We start from the raw sequence: 19,915 nt of genomic DNA, 5'->3' as shown, positions 1-19,915 counted from the left end.
GGGAGGAGGTCCCATAAACAAGGTGATATATAATATTTTTTTTTGTTCTCCTTTTAAATAAATACCGATCAGCTTTATGTTCAGAGACAATAGGAGCCGTTGGCTTAAATTTGCAGTTTACTGTATTTATGGCTGTAATATCAAGGTGCTGCCGTCGTAATTTCATGCCCCAATGAGAAGAGCAAGGTCGAAGCAAATGCTTCCATCGGCATCTGCTAACACACTAACTCATAAACAAGGCCTGGCTGGATCAGGTGGCACGGAATAATACAGGCTAATGAAATACAGCACAGCTTTCCATTACTGTTAGTTTTTACAGTGTCGTCATTACGTGTAATTTATGTTTAAAAAATTCAATTTTATACAAGGCACTGGGAAATAGGGGTCTCCAGGTCATCCCACGACTTTTAAAGCCTCGGAGAGGCCTTATTGCACTCCACTGTTCCAACAAAATGTTAATAATAAAATAAAAAAAAATACTTTTTCTACCCTTCTCTTTCTTCCCCTTCAACCTTTTCTGGGTGAGTTGATTTTTCTTTTCATTCGGAGAGATTTTTCCCCGCAGCCAGGGAAGTTCTCTCTTGCCATTGGCTTGCTGACTTGAATGTGTGTGTGTGCGTGCGTGTGTGTGTGTGTGTGTGTGTGTGTGTGTGTGTGTGTGTGTGTGTTGGGGGGTGGGGAACTGTGACTTCGACAGCTTTGTGTCCCTGTGCTCCCCAGGGGTCACCTGAACCAGGAGTCCAGAGCGCCTTTGGAACCTCCTGGCCCTCAGCCTCTGGCTTCCCAGCCTTGTTCCTGCAGAGCCAGGCGATGCTCTTCTGCCTAGGACAGACTCTGACTGAGCACCAAGAGGCACTGGGGCTTGGTGAGCAGCTTCCCACGCTTGCCCTCTCAGTCCTCACCTGTGAGGCAGCTGGGAGGACCTGGAGACCCATGGTCCTAGGGAGTTGGCTTCTGGGCCTTGGGAGCCCTGAGGGAAGGCCCTGAGGCAGCAGGTGGACCAGTTCCTTCCAGCCCACGAAGTCAACCACTTTCTTGTTTTGTTTACTTTATAACAGAAACCTTCCAGAAAAGCAGAACAAAATAAATTGTTTGTCTTTTGCTTAAAAAGAGAACAGTGAGGGGGCACAGCTATGGTACCAGCCATGAGGCCGTTGTTTCAGGCAGCAGCAATAAAGCTCCCCAAATCAAAAGCGTTCTTAGGAGGGGGACCTCCTCAGCCTCTAAAGCCAGTGGCTGCTGCCCTTCCAGAGCAAGGGGCAGAATGGAGCCTAGCAGCTAGCTTCCAGGGAATTTTGCCCGAGCCCTTGTTCCAGGGCTTTCTGAGAAGACAGGGGGCTCCAGGGTTTTCTGCTCCAGTGGCATCAGCCTCCTGCTTGCTCAGCCTCCACCCTCCATCCCTAGCAGCTTCTATCCACCTCCTTCCTGGCTCTCCTTGGCAGAACTGGTGGGGCCTGACCTGATAACCCAGGGGTCTTTCCTGGCTTCAGGTTCTGTTGATTCTAGGTTTAAGTGACCAAGGGCGAAAGCCTTCAGAGGGGCTGGTGGCTCCTGAAAATTACCAAGTGGCGGCAGTGAAGTTCCTGAGAGAGCATCTGAATGCAAGGAACACTGTTGGTGTAATAGAATGCAAATTGAAACCCAAAAGAAAATTTTAGGCTTTATGAAAATTATGACTAATTCTTCCAAAGGCAGCAGCTCTGAGGAAGAATTAGCGGGCTGGGGAAGGGGGAGGTAGAGGGGGGAAAAGGCTTCCATGCCATAGGATTAGGAAGCCAGTGTGCTCCATCCCTCCGCTGTGCTCAGTCCTTGCTCAGTACCCTCTGTGGTTAGATTATTCCTTGCAGATAGCAATCAACTGGAAGGAAGTGTGTGTGTCTAATTTGCATGAGATTATTTAAAACAAAAAAAAAGGTCTGCATTAGTCAGGGTGATGGTAAACAACGCAAAGAGATGCCTTTCATAATATAGCCGGTGCCTCAGCTTTCAAAGCCAAATATAATTCACTTACAATTGGCAGTCTCCTTTATTGTTCCTTTTAACCTTTTGAAGCCTGCGTGGTCTTAATCTCACTGGGCCTTGAAGATGCCCACTGTTTGTGAGTGCTGGGGGCGGGGGTGAGGGGACTTTGGTGTCATCCCTCTCCCAGGGCAGAGATGCTTCAGGACTGGGAGAAAATGACCGTCCCATTCAGGTGTCTCAGTCTACAGAAAAAAGACAGAGACAGAGAAACGGGAGAGAGGACATTCAGTGAAGCATAGAGACTGATCTGTGGGGGTCACAGCAGCAGGCTGACACCAGAAGGACGTTCTCTGCCATCACACTGTTACTCCAGAATTGTCGATGTTGAGTTTGCAGCCAGGATCCACTTGTTCATTTTCTTTATGGCCTCTGGGGAGGGTAAACCGGTCCCTCATTGACTTGTTTATGATCAGGGAAAGTCTGAAGTTTTCTGGAGGAAGAGGAGTCCTTATCATAACCTCTTTACATAAACTTGGAAAGCTGCAGGTTCTGTCTCATTCCTGCCCTCTTTCTCTTATAACTCGGTATGACGTGGTAGAAGGGTGACTGGGCTAGGAGACACGGTCTCTGCTCTGCCACTAAGTTAGCTGTTTGACCTTGGCCTCTGTAAAATGAGGGCATTGGGCTCAAGACTAGCAGAGGCCCCTCCCAGCCCTGACATTCTGTTTTCTGAGCTTCTCGCTCAGCTCTGACTGGTTCCTTGCTAACATTCTATATTTTCTTGCTAAAATTATGTTATTCTAAAAAAAAAAAACAAAAACAGCAGGTAAATTGGCCAGCTGTTTTACAAATATATATCTTAGTTGACTTAATGTTTGTAAACTGAGTGAACTAGGGGAAGTGGGCATTTCAGGCAGTGCACATTTGGGGCTTCCTTTTTCACTCCAGCCTCAATAGTGGGCATGGCTGTAATAATACAAAAGACATGTTTTAGTAGTGAAACAGTTTGCACCAAAGCTGCAGGGCTAAGCACTGGGCAGAGCGTCCTCTCCCTTTAACCGGCTTCAGCTGCCCACGGCTGGAGCACCGCCTGTAACTTACTGTATATTTCCCCAGCGTTAAACATTATCATACTTGTTTATATTTGAAAGAGCCAAAAGGGAAAATGAGAATGCAACTAAATGCTCCTTTTGGGAAAATTATCCTCATTTGCAGCCAGCGGCTGACAAGGCACGCGAACCACCAGGTTTATAAAATTCTGCTGTGTGCCAGTGACCAGCAGCCCATGCTGACGTTGGCATGTGTGGCTCTCTCCTCTAATGGCTGATTATGAACTGGTTAAAACGGTTTTTTTTACCTGGTAGGTAGGCCTTTGAGGCCACGTCCTGTTCCTTTCCTGGGACCGTAAGGACCAGTGTTTAGGAGCCTCAGGTCACTGTGGTCACAAGGGCTAGTCCTCCTGGCCACTCATTTTAGTCATCTTTGGAGGTGAAAGGCCAGGTCAAGGAGCAAGGCTGCTTGGGTCAGCAGAATGATGAATGCCTCCTATCTGGCCCATTCCTAGGGCCTTGCCTGCTGGTCTGCAGGGGAGCACAGCCCTGGTGGAATCACGTGTGGCCAGGTCAGCTGGGGAGAGAAGAGGGGCCAGAGCCCTCCTGGGCAGCACTGGCCTGTGGCCTGGCCGCACACCCACCAGGATGGGGCCAGGCAGGGCTATGCTTTAAAGCGCTAATATGCTCCATCTATTAGCCCCTTGACACAGAGTTCGAGGCACCACCCTTTTGAAGAAGCTGATCCTCAGAACCTGCTTGTACTTCATCTACCCCTAGGGGCAAATAGACCATGGTGTGGGCCTCTAATGGAGCCAAAATGCAGAGCTGCAGACCAGATGTGGAAAGCTCTCTGCTCCAGTTTAAAAGCTCTGTGTTGTGGCTGGGCTGGATACTGGGATTCCGGGAATGGTGTGGGCTGCTCAGGGCAGTGTTTGCACACTGGCAGCGGCCACCGCCTGCTCTCTTGCTCGGGAGCCCCGGGCTCTGGTGCGCACACACAGCGAACATCCCTGATTTGTCTTGGGGGAAAGTTCTTTGGCTCTCCAGAGCCTAGGCCTTCTCCCTTCTCTCCTTGGGTTAGGCCACTGCAGTTACCATCCTCTCCTGCACTTCTGGTCGTGAGCCTGGTTTTTAAGGCCTTGAGCTCTATGCCTGACCCAGGTGTTGCCCTTGGGAAGGGTTTCATGTGCTTTTTATTCCTTCATGGGGAAATCCTCTCCACATGTTGTAGCCACTGCAGATGGCACCCTGGTATTCCCCACTGTCCCATGTGCAAAGTGGCTAGAAGAGGAGGGAGGGAGAGAGAGAGAAACAAGAAAAGAAGAGAGAAGAGAGAGAAAGAAAGGGGGAGAGGGGAGAGCGGAGGAGAGTCAGACACTAGCCAAAGGCGATCTAGGCAACTGCCTGTCATAGGCTGGAGCAATAATCATCTGAAAGTTTGGGCCCGGCCTTGTTTTGATCTGTTTTCTTGTTTTATTTTCTTCTTTACATTCTATATCCCATTCATACTAATCACAGTCAGTCCTGATTTTTCTTTTTATTTCTGCATTTGTCATAAAATAAAGCAAATTATTCCCGTCTTCGGAAACGATCTAGACTAATTAGTCGTCTCACCCAATAATTAGTTTTTTGTTTCCCTGTCTGTTTTCATGCATTATTGTTAGTTTTTTCCCCTCTTTTTTTTTAACACCATTACAGATTAAAATGAGCCACATTTGCAGTTGATGGTATCTGTTTTCAGGGGAAGAATGGAGAATTGCAGTACGGAGCGACTTGAAAAGCAGCAATAAACTCAAGGATAAATTAAGGAAATTGAATGAGCCACATTTGGAAGCAGCGTTGAGGCTAATATTCTGTCGCTTAAGGTTAAATTGCAGCAGAGAGAGGTTCCAGAGAATCCAAAATCGGGGAAGTGACAGCCCAGGAATCACCACGCCTGACGTTCTGCAGCTGAAGGGGTCCCGTCTCACCAAAGATTGCGTTCGAGTCACAGTAAGCAGAGAGAGGTGCTAACCCCATCTCATTTCCTCTTCCCTCTCAGGGCTGACAGATGAAGAGATTGACTTGGCTTTCCAGCAGTCGGGCATGGCTGCCGATGAGTCTCAGTCCTTGGGCCCTTCCGCCCCGATGATGCCCCTCCAGCCCCCTCACCTCCTGCCTCAGCCCTACAGTAAGTCACCCGTTGCCACTCTGGCCTCGGCCCTGTTTGGCCTTCTGCTTCTGGACCTCTCGGCTGCCTCGGGCTGGGGTCATCTTCCTCCCTTTCCTTTCCCTTCTCAAGGAAGCTTGCGGATCGTTCCCCTTGGGGAGAAATCCTCCAAGAGGCCCTTCCCAGCTGAATGGGGTGCACCTCGTCCTTTTCGTCCACCGATGCCGAGTGTAGCATAGCAGGCCTCTCTGTTACACGAAAGAAAACACAGAGGCCACGTGCATGTTGGTTCTCTCCCCCCACTTTTCAGACGGTGTGGCCTGGTGCTGCCCCATTTTACTGTTTCGAGTTAGTATGAAGTCTCTTGACTACTGAGGAAAGTTTTTTCCCGCTTCTGGTTGCTCAGTGAGATCATTTGTTTTCTTATTATTTAAAATTTTTGTTAAAGCAAGTCTTGATCAGTCTTTTAGTTTTTAAAAATTTTAAGATCCTGGCTCATTCATTCATCTGTGGTAGGATCTCTTTAGGGGTTTCCCAACTCAAATGTAAAAATCCTCCCTCTTAATTGCTCTTAATTGTGTATGAATGTTAATCACGAGGTTTGTTATGAACGCTATTTTAGAAGGGTAGATTATGGCAGGTAATGGCAGCAACATACACCCCCAAAATATCTAAGCAGGCCCTAAGCTCCCTTTCGGGTCTCGTGGAGCATTATGCCGCCGACTAGGCTGAGGCCCTTGGGACTGGTAAATAGCCCACTTCCTTCTTGGTTCCTTTAAAGAAATTCCGCAGGGGCCGCCTGTTGGCCTTCCTTCCGGAGGCTTTTCCTGTGTTGTCTTCATCTTCCCCATGCACTTTGGAAGGTGGCTTTGGGAAGTTGTGGGTGGGTTGGTTGGTTGGTTGTTTTTTTTTCCCCCAAGCTGTAAAATCATTTTAAGTATCAGGTTTTTAAGGGCAAGTCTCAAAGAGACAAATCCATTTTTCTCACCTGGTAGCTGATTTAAATTTTTCTTTACCTGTCCCTTTCTCTTTGGGTTGAGCAACAGGCTAAGAGGCCCCTGCTAGAGGAATGTGGGTGGGGTCTCGTGAGGCCCTCCAGTGGCCTCCCCAGTGGATAAGGCACAAGGGGGATACATGCGCTCTGTGCCTCCGACCTCATTTGTCCCCTCTCCTTCCCGTGCTCTCTTGTAGAGGAGGCTGTGGATTAGAGAGGGCAGACGCTCCTGGCTTGTCTTCTCAAACACCGCCTTATTGACCAGACTGACACACGTCAGGGCAGGAAGCCCAGCTGAGGTGTTTGGCTTTCGTTTCCCTTAAGTTAGTTACTGGAGAGTTGGTAGCAACCGCTCGGTAGGCTGGGTCCGTTCCTCTGTATCATGCAGCTTGTGGGTGTTTGCTGCGCGTCACCGAGCGCCCTTCCCGGCTGCTTTTTAGCCAACGGGTTGGGATGCACTCCTTTTTCTGCAGTTGAGTCCTTGGGCCGGCCTTTTGCGGCACTCGCTCAGGATAGGCACTGGCAGCTGTCAGAATTCTTGCAGGAGGCACATCTGTTGGATTCCAGCTGCTTCCTTACATGGCTTAATATGAATAGGTCTCCAGGGATACAGGGCTACTCTTTGCTCGGAACAAATTGCTTTAGGGGGTCAGAGAGTTGGGCCAGAGTCTCAGTGAACTTGCCTGGGTTCAGTGGACTAGCATGATTAAACAAAGACTCTTTTTGGTGAGAGGAAAACCACCATTTCGCTTGCTTTAAAGAGTTTCTGATGCCCACGCCTCTTGGAGTAAAAGCATGAGCTTGTTGCGATTTCTTCCAGATTGGTATATTTTAAAAATTCTCCTTACCCAGAAAATCAAAAAGCATTCTAGCAGAGGAAAAAATCCTTCTGTTGCTGCCACTAGAGTAAAAATCCTAGTAATTATCATTTTAAATACATCGAGTTTTTAGTTCTCTCCCTTTAGCTTCATTCTTCTTAAACCGTTACATAGCTCCTCTCAGCTCAACGGGGGTAATTCTGTCTTTTCCCTTCGGTACTTTTGCCAAGAGGTGTCAAAACTGCTTCAAAAAAAAAAAAAGCTTGATTTTGATTAATATAGAGAAACAAGACTTTGCCTGACTGATAATAAAACTGATAAATGACATTTGAATTACTTGTAGCGGTAATTTATTACATAAAATATCTTTTATTTGACATGCGATTAGTTGCTGGAAGCATCACTCAATCTGACTAGTTTAAACATGCTCTGAAATGAACCCCAGTAAAAACCAGGGCTGTCGGCTGCTGGCTTTATGAAATATACTGATCTTGGAGTGAGGAGAAAACCTGACTTTAAATATTTAAATGATTAATTGGGTTTATTTTTTTTTTTTACCTTTCTAACCCCCTTAATTACAAGCAAACTCAGGGGAGTTTCTGAACTAGGTGTGCAGTCTGCATGCTTATCGCCAAGGCATTGTCTGTGTCCCTGCATGAGGTATTTATGGCCTCCATGCACACGTCTTCTTTTTGGTTTTAGAGGTGCTCATAGTCCAGGCCCGGTAGCAGCTGCTTAGGGGCCTGGCACTCCATTTCCTCTGTCACTGGCCCTTTGGAAGGACAGAGGGACACACAGGACGAGAAGGCTGGACTCCCTCCCTCATTTTGTTGGAGATGCCCTGAGTGACCTTGGAGGGGTCTCCTGGGGCCCATGTTCCAGACAGCAGTCTCTTCTCAGTGAGCAGTTCAAGAACAGTCATATTCTGGTGTCCTGAGCTCTTGGGGTGCCTTCCTTGTGGGCAGAGCCAGCTCGTGCTAAGAGCACAAGAGCAATAAAGTAGGAATTGTCTTAGGTTGGGGATGATTGGACAGCCCTGGACAGTTTTCAGGGCTCCTGCCCCTCTTATCTCATGGCATCCCAGCAACCTGGAGAGGGAAGCAAAGCATGGAGCCTCTGCAGATTACTGATGAGGAAGCCGTATCTCCTTTTCAGCATTTCCCTTATTAGGGAAATTTAAGTGCCCTTCAGATTTTAGCAAGTACAGGTAAAATGAGGCCAGGAACCTGGAGTAATGACACCATTTCAGTGCCGTCTGTCTTTATTGAGGGCCTGCTTACACTCAGGGCCTTGCTTAGCTATATGTGAGGACTGTGTGTATGTGTGTGTGTGTGTGGGGGGGTCCTCTGTTCTGAAAACACACACACACACACACACACACACACACGCGCGCGCGTTAATCTTGTATGACACTGTCATTTGATTAAGGCCCAGAATGCCCAGAAAAAATCAGAAGTACTTCAGGAGTCCAGAGAAGAGTGAGGCCGGTGGAGGCTGGAGGACTCACGGAATGCTTCATGGAAGTGGTGTGTGGGGGCCAAAGGGAGGCTTGGCGCAGGCCAACTATGTAGCTTAGGCCAGTAGGCTCAGTGTGTGAAGGGCATCAGGTGAGCCTGAAGGCAGTTCCCTCATTCAGTAAGGACTTACTGTGCATTGTACACAGTAGGCAGCCCATAGGTGTTAGTCAAATAAAAGAATGACAGGCCACCACAAACTTGTGCTTGCTCTCCATTTATTCACACTTATAGAAATTGGGATGGGAGAGGGGGTGGCATTGAGATGTGCATAGGGTCAGTACCAATTCTGCAAGGTGTCCATGAAAGCTAGGCATAAAGGGTTTCTTTAAAAAACCTTTTGACACACGAGGTTGACCCGTGACCTTGTTTACTTCATTCACTTATTCATTTATTCATTCACTAGTCGTGTCTTTGAAATCAAATATAAATGAGTGACACTTTCACCATTAACTTAGGTTAAATATTTTGGCTATTTCATCAGGGAGAAGATAACATCTTTCTTTTGTAGCTGTGAATAAGTCAACTTGATTTTTCCTTGTTGGGAGGGAAAGATCTTTCTTGTTAGCTCTTCAGTGAGGTCATCAGCCCCACCCACCTCTCACCTCAGTGCTGATTATTTTTATAAGTTGTATATGCCTGGTCCTCGCTACAAAGGACTCGTGGCCCGTACCAGGCCTATGGGATTTTCTCTTTTCCGGTCTCTGTGGCGCCATCCTTGACTATTCCAGGGTTCAGGTAAGGCTGGTGAGGAGAGGGGCTGGACCCTGCTCCCCTCCTCCTCCTCTGTCCCCCAGTCATCCACCAAGTGGGATGTTGGCTCCCCCCCAGGCAACAGGAGCTTTGAAATTCATTCTATGCCATTAAAAAATAGGCTTACCTTTTTTAATCATCTTATCCTTAGGCTTATGTTAAAATCAGTGGGTTTCTCCAGGGGCACGCTGGATAGCAGGCATGGCTTCTCCAAGATTTTCCAGTGATGTGGCTAAGCCCCAGAAAAGACAAGCATAGTGGTCCTTGGGCCAGTCAGTCAGTGGGGATCTGTTGAGGGCCTGTTCTATAGTTAGCATTGTGCTGTGCTCTGTGCTCTGGGGTATATGGGAGAAACATCAAACACACGCCCTGTTTTCAAGAAATTTACTGTTGGGTTGAAGAAACAAGACTAATACACATGAAATGCTTATTGAACAAGGCGAAATGGTGTAATGAAATGCCAAGTTGTAAGTGTACTAAAACAACAGTAACAGACACGGATTAAAAAGTGTATTAGAAGTTAAATGAAAGAGCAAGGTGAGGTGAGATTCCCCGCTGGAGGAGAAGGGAGGGAGAACAGCCGGGAGCGCCTGTGATCTGGGGATATTTATGCACGTCACCCACGGCAGGCTGGCAGGGGACAAAGACCAGTGGACTTGGCACACCCACATTGCTTAGGTACCCTTTACAGCTTTGTGACCCTGGGCAAGTCATCTAACCTCTGGAACCTTTGTTTCCTCTTCCAGAAAATAACGGTGATGTTGTGTGCCTCACAGGGAGGGTGGGAAGGCCACGTGGGATCATGTGTGTGCACCACAAAGCACTAATAATAATGATAGGAACAGCTGACGTTTATGTATCGCTTTAAGATTTGCAAAATACTTTACCTAGACTGTCTCACTTGGCCTTTCATGTAAACCTCCAAAGTGCCCATCTTCTATCCATCTGTAAGCATTTATTAAGTGCCCGCTATGTGCCAGACTCTACGCTTGGTGCTAGGGAAACAATCCAAAGAGTGAAGCCATTCCCACCCTACTGGGGGAGAGGACATCTCCGTGTTTACACAAGTCAGTACAAGATGGACAATACCAGGTAGTTGTCTGGTGCTGGAGAGGAAAGGAAAGCCAGGGATTCTGACTGGAGAGGGCATTGAGGTGGCACCAACCTGGAGGCAGGATGGTCTGAGCTCAAATCCTCCTGAAACCGTCACTAGCTGGTTGACCCTGGGCAAGTCACTGCCCTTCCACCTACCTCAGTTTCCTCAGCTCTGAAATGGTGACAGTAACAGTATCTGTCTCTGAGGGTTGTTGAGAGGATCAAACGGGGTAACATATAAGCCACTTTGCAACCTTATTGTGAGACATAAATGCTAGCTATGATTTCAGGCGCGGAGGACAGCCCATCAAAAGATAGGGAACAGCAGGAAGGAGACATCTCTCTGCCATTCTAACTCGCAACTTGCACTTTCCACTAAAGGGAAAACCCTCACCTGCCGTTGTTAATTTGTTCTGTGAAAACGGGGCATTAGTTGAAAGGACATTGCATGGGGTGCTTTGTTCCAAAGGAGCTTTGCTACAGGCGTTAGGAATGGGCAGGCGGGCTGAATGCCGCTCCTGCAGGGCTTAGCCCAGGACTCATCCCATTTTAGCGGTGTTCAGGACGGTGGCCGGGGTCGGAGGGGTGCTGAATCCTGTGCCCTGTAGGGGCACGGTTGTTGAGTTGTTGAGGCTCTGGAGCGCAGTTAACCACAGAAATAGCAGCTGGAGACCCATGCCAGCCCTCAGAAGCCACCCTGAGCCACACTAGTGCCTCCCCATCATCTGTTAGGGCAGTGTCATGGTGGGATAGTGCATTTCAGATGCAAGTCTTCAGGGCCATTTCCGGATCTCCGCAGCAGCACAGAGCAGTGCCTTCTCGGTCCCTGCCTGTCCAGGGCAGCGGCTTTGCGGTGGGTGAGTGGGCAGGAAGCTTTTGAGCCCTGCCACCTGTGTGGGCCGCTCCGAAGGCCGGGGAGCATGTTTTAGGAACTGTGAGGAGGGTTCTTCAACTTGGAGGCTTCTTTGCTGTTTTGAGTGGTGATCCCATGCATGACCAGAGGGCGTGAGGCAGTGCTGGCATCTGCCTGAACTCTGGCCGGAACCCAGGCTTCCAAGGGCAGGGAGCAGGATGCCCGGGGCACACCAGTTGCAGTCATGATGATGGCGGGCTTGTATGAGCAGTTCAGAATCTGCAAAGCGCTCTGCAGTTACCCTCATTTGGTCCTCACAATCCTGAGACCTTGATGCTGTTACGGTCCTCATTTTACATTTGAGGAGCCCAAGGTACCCCAGCCTAGAGTCACCCAGCCAGTGAGTAAGTGCCTGAAGCAAGATTTGAATTCGGGGCTTCCTGACCGCAGCTATACCGAGTGCTCTCTGTGCTCAGCCCTCACGCTCACATCGTGCTGTTTTGGGCCAGTCTGATTGGCCAAGTTAGGTAGTGTTTCCCACATCCTAGTCAAGTTAGTTCAGCAGATGTTATTAAACACCTACTCAGTGCATTGCTCCGTGAGAGGTGCTGGAGACACAAAGATGAGACTGAAGTTACATTAAGCCTTCCAGGAGCTTGGGTCCCTTCAGGGTAGAGAAGGCAGTAGGGTACAGGAGAGAGAAAGCTGGCTGTGGAGTCGGGATCTGGGTTCAGATTCTCACTCCGCCACTTCCTGTTTGTGGGCGTTGAGAGAGTTGTTACCAGATGGCCTCTTCAGGCGTTTCTTAGCGCCAGATCTGTGGTCCCAGCATCCTTCGGGAGTCCCGAAGGACTCACAGTAGAATATTGTCCGTGGGATACTAAAGTGTGTCATTCGTTCATTCCCTCATCAAGCATTTAAGTGCCTACTGGGTGCCAGGCCCTGTACTAGGCACTGGGGACACAGAGTCAGAAGTGTGACACTCCCAGCCCATAGGGCACTTAGATTCTCCTGGGGCTGTGTTCTTGAAGATGGTCATGATGGCTCCTTGGAATCCCGAGTGTCTCCTTTTAAAGATTGCTTTGATCCGGCAGCTAGTTAGAGCTGCCGGTCCAGATCTCATAGAAAGGCGAGTTCTCGTTGCTCTGCTGTGCTTTTTAATTGCAGCAGATTCCCGTCTCGTTCTCTGAATCTGGCCTTGGGAAGAAGAGAGCTTTGGGAGGCTCCGGGATCTCCGGGTTCTTGCGCTCCTGGCCACTTTCTGCCTTCTCTCTGGGGAGTCGTCATCTCCTGTAGACATGGCTGGTCTGTGTCCACATCCAGGTCCTCTTCCCAGAGCCCACGGCTCATGCTCCCTGATGCTCTCCTCTCTTACAATCTGGAGCAGGAGGTCGACTGGCCTGGTCTACGCAGCTCTCTTTCCGGTTCTGGAGGTTCAGGGAGGAGACCCGTGTTTTCTGTGGCCTCCCTGAGTCTCTTTTCTGATTCCCATGAGAGATCTGAGGGAATGGGGGGAAAGGAGCTCAAGGGAATGGGGGGGGGAAAGGAGCTCGAGAGAAGAAGCCAAGTAGTTTGGGGTTTGGTGGGGGGAGAATGGAAGGAGGACTTTTGCCAGATGTAGGTGTTTAATAAACATTTGTTGAAGTGAACTGGACCAGGACCTGGAGAACATTATCACTGTGTCCCAGTCCGAGTTCTTCTTCCCTCTGAAAGCACCTCAGGCTAGTGAGAGCCCTCCCCAGGCCTGCTCTTCCTTTTCCTTCCCTTTTTGCCACCAGACAGTTGTATCACCATCTCCAAAACGAGTCAAATGGCATTTCGGCTTCTTCTCTTTATAGACTCTCTGAACTTTAGGAAAGATCATTCTGGTCCCTTTTCATTAATAATGAAAACCAGAGGGCAATAAAATGTTCTTAGCGTGAGCATGACAGGAACGGAGGGAGCGATGAGAGAGGTGAAGGGTGCATCTCACAAGGAACTACAGGTGTTTCTCAATTCTGCACCGGGGTCAGGGTGCCTGGAAGGTGGGAGCAGCTCTGAAGCCAGCTCTGCTTCTTGGCCTGGCTTTAACCCCTTGGAGCCTGGAAGAATGTGATTATGAAGGTTGGTGCTTCTGGTTTCAACCCAGTTGCTGTCTCTTACCTAGTGTGTGTTCAGTGGATTTTGGAGTAACAAATGTAGGTGTAGTTCTTTATTCTGAGTACATGCCAAGGATGGAAGTGCTGTTCTCTCTCAGGTCTAAGGCCATATAATGGATAGCTCATGCCCTAAGTAAAGCCCAGCTGAATACTGACTGTCCTAAGCAGTAGACACTATGCTTTCTTGTCTCCATTCTCCTAATATTGAACATTTATTAGAAGCATGGCCAAAGGACGAGCACATAAAGCTGACCCTCTGACTCCCTGGTCTGTGTGAGATCAAGGTCAGAGAGCCAGCCAACTCTGGCCAATACTGCCTTCCATGCTCTTAACCAATTCTCTAATGGGCTCATTGTTTTCTAATTAAATAAGAGTGAAAGTGGATGATGGTGTGGCCTGGAGGTTGTGGAGGGGACTCCTTTGAGGCATGGCTTGGACCTGATGCTTTCGGGGCCTTCTTAAAACTCTCAGGTCCTAGGAGTGGGTGTGTGATTTCCCAGAGATTGTGTCCTTTGTTTTATGACAGATGGGGACCTCCACATATCTGGACCCTCTGGTTAGGCAGCCTCTTTAGGAGGACGTTTCCTAGACTCTGAGAGGAAAGTTTAGGGGAGAGCTTCCCAGTTAGTATTTTATGAAAGCGGCTCTGGGCAGGTCTTGGCTTTGGCAGAGTTCATCTGAAATCCACAGGCACTGAGGGAGTGAGCAGGTGAGTGAGTGTGGTGGCCAAGGAAAGACACTTCCAGGCATCTCGATTGATGGATGGAGCCTCAGTCTCCACAGAAGCCCATTGAGCAGAGCTGAGCAGGGGGGAAGGAGAAAAGGAGGATCGTCTTTGTCAAGCCCTGGGAAGACTCCGGTCATGGATCTGCCTTGCCTGGGCTGTTGGCCAGAGGTTTCCTTGGTGTGTGTGCCCACATCCTGCTACTGAACTTTAAGAAAGATCATTCTGCTGTCTCTGGATTATTAATGAAAACCCTGAGCATCATGAGGGCCTCGCCAGCAGCTTTATGGGTGTGTGTTGGAGGGGAGGGGAGGAAATGCGTGAAACACAGGGGGCTCTTGGTTCCGTTTGGTGAGGAGAAGAATCAGCCCCTATGCTTTGCTCAGCTGATTTCTGATGCTCTTTTAATGAGGGTCAGGAATCCTATAGCTCTTTTCTTCTCCCAAATCCATTTCCAGATTCCTGTCTTTCTTGTGACATTAGTGTGATGGGAATGCCGTTTAGGGGATGTGGCCTGGGAGTTTCAGGTGTCTGACCCTGGACCTCGGTTGAAAGGGTTCCCCATGCACTGTGGAGGCTCTCAAAGCTCTGACCGTTGTGCTGGGGGAGAGCAGCAGGCACAGAGCAGGCGAGTGGGCCCTGCCTGAGCGAGGGAGGACCCAAGGAGTGTCCTGGGCAGGAGCATCCTTTGTGGCATCGCTTCTGTTTCTAAGAAGGCTGCCTCTTTTTCCTTCTCTCACTTACAGAGGAGACTCCCGAGGGGGCACAGTGAGCAGGGGGCTGCCCTCAATGGCAGGAAGACTAGAGTTCCGATTCTGCTTTCAACACTTACTAGCTCTGTGACCCTGGGCAAGTTAGCTCCTCCTTCCTCTCCCTCCCCTGCAGTTGGAAGTAGACTGTGGTGTCTGTTTTCTTCACTTGTGTTTCTCTCTCTCCTACCATTAGACCCTACAGGTTCTAGATGGCGAGATTATGGGGCTCTGACCATCATCATGGCAGGCATCGCCTTTGGCTTCCACCAGCTCTACAAGGTATGTGTGGCTCGGGGCTGAGGTCCTGAGAAGGCTGCCAAGTGTGCTACTTCTGATGCATCCCTTCCTTTATCTGTGCAGGAAGACCTCCCCTGTCCCCCTCAGAGAGCCAGGAAAGGTTACAATGAGAATTTCCCTGGTAGCAGGTTATGGACTCGAATGTGACAAATGAGAGGTGCAGAGGGTGCCATAGAGAGATAGCTGAGGTTCTCCCATCTGTGGATGCCAGTGTGATCAGAAGCATGACGATCTTAGACGTAGGCCTGTCCTTCAGCCTCTTATATTGCAAGTATATTACATTCTTTTGCATATAAGTCTAAGGTATTATTCATAAACAAACACAAATTCTGCTCATTAAAGAAGGCTATGAATCTGCTAAGAGTTTTCATGCAAAAACATGGGATCTCAAAGTTGATGGACCCACCAGAAGATGCCCTTCAAATGGGCCCTTATTTCCCAGAAGGAGCTAGCAGTCTGACCGAGAGGAGGCCAGGCCATGGTTTGGAGTCATTCTGAGTGGTGTTATCCCCCGAAGGGGGGAGGCGCCTGAGAACACAGGGGATGAGAGAGCGAGTGGGGAGCACTGTTCCCACCATGCTGATGTACTTTCTCCACTGTCCCCGCCCTTGTTCACCTCTGTGAGTGCTTCACTGAGATATTCAGAATCACTTTTCGTCCTAGAATCCCATCATTGAAAGGCCCTGAGAGGTTACCTAGTCTAATCCACACTCAAATCCAGAGTCCCTCTATCCCATTCAGTGAACTTGTTGAGAGTTAAACTCACGTTAAGCTGGAAATCTCTTGCTTATGATGCACCTCCACTTCAGGACTCCTTGTTGTTGCCTGATTCAGAAGCTGTTGGCTGGCTGAGAAGCAGCAGATACCTCTCTGTATGTAAAGGCTGGTGCCAGAGGCTGATGGTTCAGCATCAAAGATTCAAAACAAAAGTTCCCCAGTCCTGGCCCTCTCCTTCATGTGTTAGTTGTTGGTCATAGAAGACTGCAGTGTAAACACTGTCAAATTAGAAAGAACAGTGAACTCCTGAAAGCCTTTTCAAACCGGCGCCTCACATGATAAATAATAAGTAATGGCTAAAGAGCTGTTCATTGTGCAGTCCAAGGACCCAGGACTATTCCATTGACATAGCCAGGAAGACGTGTCTTTGGATGTGGGTAGTGAGTTCTGGTCTCCTTCCCTCTGGGCCTTAGAGAGAGAGAGGGAAGTGGGAGTGGAAAGGTAGGCGAGGGATGGGGGATCGGCCCAGGAACGGTGGTGTCCCTGGGAGAGGGAGCTCCTGAGGGCAGTGCCTGTCTACACCTCCTCTCTCTGAAGCCTTTAGGTCGTCTTTGAGAGGTTGGGTGACTTGGGTGTAGGAAAAAAGATGGATGAATGAAAGGAGCCACCCAGCTGTTGTTATAAAAGGTAGTTATAAAGTGGGAGAGAGGCCGAGCTTTTGCCAGGGGGCTGGGTAAATGATCCTCCCTCCTTAGGAGGACCCTCGCTCAGAGTATCCACTCACTTCCTGGCTCTGAACTTTCCCAGTCTCCACTCGAGTGGGAACTTTGACATGTTTCCAAAGTATTGTGGGCAAGAACTGATACCAGCCATTGGGAAAAGCACTTAGCAGAATAGACTAGAAGGTGCTTGCGCAGAAATGTGAACTGACGAGCTTCACTTAGGAGCGGTTCCCACAAACCCCTTGTGAGTCACCTCCTTTTCCCTCCCCAGTAAGAAACTGCTAATGGAGAAGTTGCTGTCTCTCCTTTTGTGGGGCCCAGGTCAACGATGGGCCGAAGGAAGAGTTTAGAAACACCTGGTGGGCCCAGAACTGCCAGCTGAGGGTTGGCTTGTGGGGCGGGCTTTGCCATTCTGGACAAGGCTGTTTGGTCACCTGCCTGGTGCTTAGGGGGCTCGGGGCGGGCCTTCCTCCTCCTCCCCTCTGCCCTGCTGATGCTTGTCGCTTGACCCTTCATTTCTTGGCAGCTTCCTTCTCTCCCATACCTCCCTTAGCCTCTGTCTCGTATGTCAGAGGGCCTTGTCTTTGAGCCCAGCTCTGGAGGGGTTTATTGGGAGGTTATTCTGAGAGCTCACAGACTAGGGGTGGGCTTCCCGCGATGCCCTTCCGTAGCCATAGACTTTGCATTAAGCCGGCAGAGCAGAGGGCCCCAGATATAGCAGGGTTCTGAGCCTGGCCTCTCCCCTGACTTTGAGAAGGCTTTCGTGAGGTGTTTGTCCAGACTCGGCTTTGGAGGGAAGGGCACAGGGAAGGCAGAGCTGGTCCAGGGGAGCCAGGGTGTCTGTGGAAAGTAAGGGGCCGGGGGCAGGTGGTCACTGCTGACACCCATCCTGCTTCTTGCAGAAGTACCTGCTCCCTCTGCTCATGGGAGGCAAGGAGGACAGGAAGCAGCTTCAGAGAATCGAGGCGAATATCTCGGAGATGAGCGGCAGCATGACGCAGACAGGTAGAGACTGATGGCTCCATCAGCTCGCCCCTCTGAGCCCCCTGCGTGTGGGCCCCCCCCCCACTCTATGCGGTGACTTCATTTATCTGCTCGAGAATCTGTTCACATTTGCAAATGAAGCCGCCGTCATTTCGGTTTAATTTGAAATTGCTTGTTTACTGTCGGCGCGGCCTCAATTAATTATGTTTTTACGGAAAGGCTCCCAACCTCAGAATATTAATAAGGGGAATAAAATGACAGCCTTTCTAGGGGCTGTAAAGTTCATTTTTAATTTCTGCTTCTCCGAGGTTTTCAGGGGGGTTTTTCGGTGATTTTTTTCCCCCTTCCCTCTAAGAATTCAAAGCGGGGTCAAGAGAGTCTATAATTACTGCGGCTCCTGTGACCCCAGCCACCTTCTCTGTTATTGACTCCACGGGGTTCTCGTTCATTACCCAGCACCCTTGCGATGGCCCAGATTAGCTGTAACCTGTCACACCGGTGGGCTTCTTTTTTCCTTCATGAACTTGTTTATGGGATGGAAGGTCTGGATTGAAAAACGAAAGTGGGCAGAATTGCTTTCCAAACCACAGGCCAAGAGTTTCTCCTCGGTGTGGCCTGGGGCTCGTGGGGGGTTGGCCTTAGAAGCTGTCTGGAGTCTGTGCACCCAAGGATGGGGGCGGCCGGCCAGCAGCAGGGAAGTGATCCCCCGTGACCCTCAGGAGGGGACGGGGCACCGGAGAGCGAGCGGGGGGAAGAGGAGCAGCCGGAGAAACCTACTCTTCTATTTTTAGTCTTTCCTGGGCGGTGTTTATCAGGAAGGAAAGGGGAAATCATTCGATTTCAGAATTGGAAATTCTCTACTAGTTTCACGAAGGCACGTGTGAGGCCCTGCTAGATGAATGATGCAAACACCATCAAAGTTGGAAGAGCTGAGCAAATCCTGAGTAGATCTAATTAGGAGGGAGAGGTTTTGGATGGATATACTGTTGCCTATAGACAACTCTACAAAGGCAAGATAAACTAGAAATAGTGGAGGTTAGATGCAGTGCAGGTAGATTGCCCATAGTGCAGATGAATTATAAGGGGGAGAGAGGGAGAGGGAGTGTCCCTCGATAAATTAGAGAGAGAGAGAGAAGGGAATCTCTGCGGGCCACTTTCATTGAGCTGTGACTGCTTTTTCCCTGCACAGTGACTCAGTTACAGGCGACGTTAGCCTCGGTCCAAGAAATACTGATCCAGCAGCAGCAGAAAATCCAGGATCTTACCCAGGAATTGGCTGCCTCCAAGGTACTTCAGGTCTCAGTTCCCTCCTTCCTTGTGTGTAGGGGGCTGCTCTCCTTAGGTCCTGACCGTGTCTCCAGCCTGGTCAGAATAGCCCCACCCCCCAGGTTGTCACATGGCCGTGTCTGTCCACACTGCCTGTCACTGCAGAGTCGACTTGGTGTTGGGTGATAGGACTCCGTTATACCTCCCCTCCTCGCAGAGCCCGTGGGCAGCCACATCCCATGCCCAGGGACCGGAGAGGGGGTGGGGGGCTATTCCAGTTTGATTTGGGTTTGATTCTTCCAGCAGTGAGGTCCGGACCGAGCTGAGGCAGTGTACCCCTTCTGTGATCCTGGCTTTTCGGGACTTTAATTTCCTCTTTCTCAAAGGGAAGGGGTTGAGCGGGGTGATCTCCCAAGGTCCATCCAGTCCCGGGCCTTTCATGTCCCTCTATTGGTTGAGAAGCACTGTCACACAGAGGCCAAGAAGACATTTGCCCTGGCCGCCTCGCGGCCAGCCAGGATGCACTTGCCCCCTCACCGCCCCTGCTTTGGACCCCTAGCATCCCCTCAGGCTCAGCTCGGTGGCCACAGTCTAGCTGTTCTGTCCAGCCTCCCCGCCCCACCTCCTCGGGCTGCTGTAATACACACGCACGCATGTGCACACATGTATACATGGATCTGTGGGTGAATGGCATCCCCACAAACACGTGTGTGCATGGCTGTGTCTCCTTTGTAAGCTCCTCAGGGGAGGGTCTGTTCACTCCTGTTGCTGTATGCCTAGCACCTAGCACAGTCCTGGCACATAATGTGTACTTAATAAATGCTGAGGGATGTGGTTGATTGAAATATGATTCTAGCCTTAGGCATGTTAATAATGTCAGGAGAATTTACAGGACTCTCTTTCTGATTGAGAGCACTTCTGTGTACAGTATTCCAAATTTGGGTTCTGAGAGAAAAAAACTGGCAGCTAGGTGACATAGTGGAAGGAGTCCTGGGCCTGAAGTGAGGAAGACCTGGGTTCAAATCCAGCTTTAGACTCTTCCTCGCTGTATGACCCAAGGCAAGTCACTTAGCTTCTGTGCACCCTCGTTTCCTCATCCTGGCAATGGGGATCATTGTGCACCTA

General features: G+C 49.7%; 1 protein-coding gene across 1 annotated transcript in view; it reads left to right on the top strand.

The window, feature by feature from the left end:
• The window catches only part of PEX14 (peroxisomal biogenesis factor 14), a 151,164-nt gene that overhangs the window by 113,767 nt on the left and 17,482 nt on the right, over positions 1-19,915 (top strand). Inside the window, 4 exon segments of the mRNA XM_020974097.2 lie at positions 5,056-5,184; positions 14,998-15,083; positions 17,443-17,545; positions 18,714-18,811. Coding sequence (XP_020829756.1) covers positions 5,056-5,184; positions 14,998-15,083; positions 17,443-17,545; positions 18,714-18,811 — 416 coding nt within the window.

This window comes from Phascolarctos cinereus, unplaced genomic scaffold (assembly GCF_003287225.1).
Source record: "Phascolarctos cinereus isolate Bilbo 61053 unplaced genomic scaffold, phaCin_HiC Scaffold_726;HRSCAF=1367, whole genome shotgun sequence".
Classification (NCBI taxonomy): Eukaryota; Metazoa; Chordata; class Mammalia; order Diprotodontia; family Phascolarctidae; genus Phascolarctos; species Phascolarctos cinereus.
The sequence above is the reverse complement of the archived record's forward strand: the minus strand, read 5'-3'. Positions and strand labels throughout refer to the sequence as shown.